Consider the following 2,699-nt stretch of genomic DNA (forward strand, 5'->3'; position numbering starts at 1 on the left):
GAAAGAGTGATGGGTTGATTCACACTGAGATTTTCTGGGTATGGGAAGGTCTGGAAGGGGAATACCTTTTAGGTCGTGGAGGTGGACTGGAAGGTGCTCCTTTCACTGTGCAGTGGAAGAAAACCTAGCAGCTCATTTGAGGCATCATCAGAACTGGGTATTTGCTGAGGACATTCAAGCAGAACGGCCTCCTCGACACTGAGAAGATGGCTGGGGCTGCAGAGGGAGGGCTGAGTCGTGGCCTTGCAGCCACCAAATCCTCAGAACTCGCCAGCTCCCAGGGGAGCTGGGACAGAGCCTTCAGGGGTGGATTGAGGCCCAAGTCTTCTGCAGACAGCACCTCCCCAGACCCCCGACCTCAGTTTCCATGCAGCTTTGGACATTTCTGTTGGGAACATCAGTCCTGGGGGTGGAGGAGAGAGTGGGAAGCAGGCTCCATGCCTTTGATGGGCTCCCTGTTCTCTCATCAGGGCTCTGCACCTCAGGAGGCCGGGAGGCCCCCCGCACATCAAACTGGCCGTGGAGTGGGACAGTGGCACCAAGGAGCAGTGAGTCCAGCAGAGCCCAGCTCTGGCAGAGGAGACAGGGCCTGTCCGTGCAAACGGACCTTCCTGTGCCAGTTCCCCTGATGCGACAGTGAGGTGTATGATGCCCCCCGGATGCCGTGTGGCCCATTCCTCAGAGAAACCCAATGGCAATTGTCTGTATATAAACAACCGCGACAGGAGTAGTAATAACGATGGCTGTGGGTGGTGTGAGTGGTGGTAACAGTCACAGTTGGAAATGGTGAGGTGACACTTACCCACTCACCCCGTGCCAGCCACTGATCCGAGCCCTTTACATCCATGCAGTTTATTTCATGCATCAGTTCCTGTGCGCTAGGTCCGACCCGAATCCACATCATCAGATGTGGAAACTGAGGCACAGAGAGGTTAAACGGTTGCTCAGTGTCACACAGCCCGTGCCTGGCGGAGCCGGGCTTTGAACCCAGACTGTCGCCTCAAGTTCATGCCCTTAATCACTCAGCGTGGCTGCTTCTCTAACACCGAGTGCATGTGCCCGACTTCGGGAAAGGACACTGTTCAGCCCGACGAGTGTTTATTAATCTCCTACTAGGTGCCAGGCCCTGCACCACGACATGAAACAAAAATGAGTAAGCCAAGGGCTCGGTCCCTCTCTGGGTCCGTGGGGGGACTGAGAAGTCCAGTAAAAGCGAGTAGGTGCCCTGGGAGCCCTGGGAAGGGGGCCTTTGCCTCCCGGGCAGATGCTTTGCACCCCGTTAGCTGGGAGTAGGGCCCCCTCAGGGGTGAGACCCCATGTGGCCTCTGTCTGCTCCTGCAGCCTGTTCGGGAGCATCCAGGAGGAGCGGGTCCAGGACGCGGACAGCGTGTGGCAGCAGCAGCAGGCCCACCAGCAGCAGAGCTGCACCCTGGACGAGTGTTTCCAGTTCTACACCAAGGAGGAGCAGGTCCCGCTCTGGGAGTCCACGCCCCTTCCGGCCCCGGGGGGGGGGGGGCTGTCAGTGGGTGGGTCACGACCCCGGGGGGGGAGTGGCTTACATCCCCGGTGGCTTCCCTTCCAGCTGGCCCAGGACGATGCATGGCGGTGTCCCCACTGCCAGGCCCTGCAGCAGGGCGTGGTGAAGCTAAGCCTGTGGACCCTGCCCGACATCCTCATCATCCACCTCAAACGGTTTTGCCAAGTGGGCGAGAGGAGAAACAAGCTCTCCACGCTGGTGAAGTTCCCGCTCGCCGGCCTCGACATGGCTCCCCATGTGGCCCAGAGAAGCACGGGCCCTAAGGCCTCCCCAGGCCCCTGGCCTCCTTCCTGGAAGCAGCCGGCCTGCCTGCCCACCAGCTACCCACCAGACTTCCTGTACGACCTGTACGCGGTCTGCAACCACCACGGCAGCTTGCAAGGTGGGCATTACACAGGTGAGCCTGCCTCACGGCCCGTGTCTGCGGCCCGGGCCTCCAGGTGCCCGGGGAAGGGGCACCCCTGGGATGCCGAGCTCGCTCGGGCACTCGGCACCAGATGACCCCTGACCCGGCGCACACCGGGCACTTGCCGGGGGTGGGGTCGTGGCATCTGGTCCAAGCGTCGAGCGGTTCTATTCCAGCCGTGGGGGGTTGGAATAGAAAGTTAGTTACATCCCGAGTTTTTGACTGTGTCCGTTACCAGAGGGTAGCTGTTGGAACCCAGAGAGTGCCATTTATCCTCGTCTGTGATTCAGCACAGGGACTCCTACTTATCAGATTTGGTATTTTTTATTTCTGTGGGGTACCTTTAATTGTTAATCCCTCGGAGGAACTTGGAGAGAATGAAGGCTGGAAGGACAGAAACAAACAGTTTGGCAGCTCGTTCAGTTGTTCATAATCGTGTACCTTGGTCTCTTCTAGAATAATATAAAGTATTTCATTTTTGAAAAAATGCTTGAGAATATTTCATTTTTTGGAAGAATGCTCTATTCCTAGTGTACTAATGAACCTTCAGTTTGGAAAGCACCAGACTGTATAAAAATCCAGGATCATCACTCATTCATTCATTGAACAAATGTTTATGAAGTCCCATTCTATGCCAAACCCTGGGCTAGGTGCTGGAGTCTCAGTGATGAACAAGACAGATAGGAGTCCTGCCCTCATGGGACTAATTTCAGACACAGACAATAAAAAGGTGCTTGTCCCTTTAGTACTTTCCCT

The 2,699-nt window shown here is 56.5% G+C and overlaps 1 protein-coding gene across 2 annotated transcripts in view; it reads left to right on the forward strand.

The window, feature by feature from the left end:
* Positions 1 to 2,699, forward strand: part of USP43 (ubiquitin specific peptidase 43) — a 61,046-nt gene that overhangs the window by 39,445 nt on the left and 18,902 nt on the right. The window contains exons 10-12 of one of the 2 annotated variants that reach the window (XM_007457837.1): positions 471 to 548; positions 1,342 to 1,468; positions 1,583 to 1,934. In XM_007457837.1, the coding sequence (XP_007457899.1) occupies positions 471 to 548; positions 1,342 to 1,468; positions 1,583 to 1,934 (557 nt within the window). The remainder of the gene's footprint in view (positions 1 to 470; positions 549 to 1,341; positions 1,469 to 1,582; positions 1,935 to 2,699) is intronic. The other variant, XM_007457838.1, reaches the window with a different exon arrangement.

Source organism: Lipotes vexillifer, unplaced genomic scaffold (assembly GCF_000442215.2).
Source record: "Lipotes vexillifer unplaced genomic scaffold, Lipotes_vexillifer_v1.1 scaffold611, whole genome shotgun sequence".
In the NCBI taxonomy this organism is placed as follows: domain Eukaryota; kingdom Metazoa; phylum Chordata; class Mammalia; order Artiodactyla; family Lipotidae; genus Lipotes; species Lipotes vexillifer.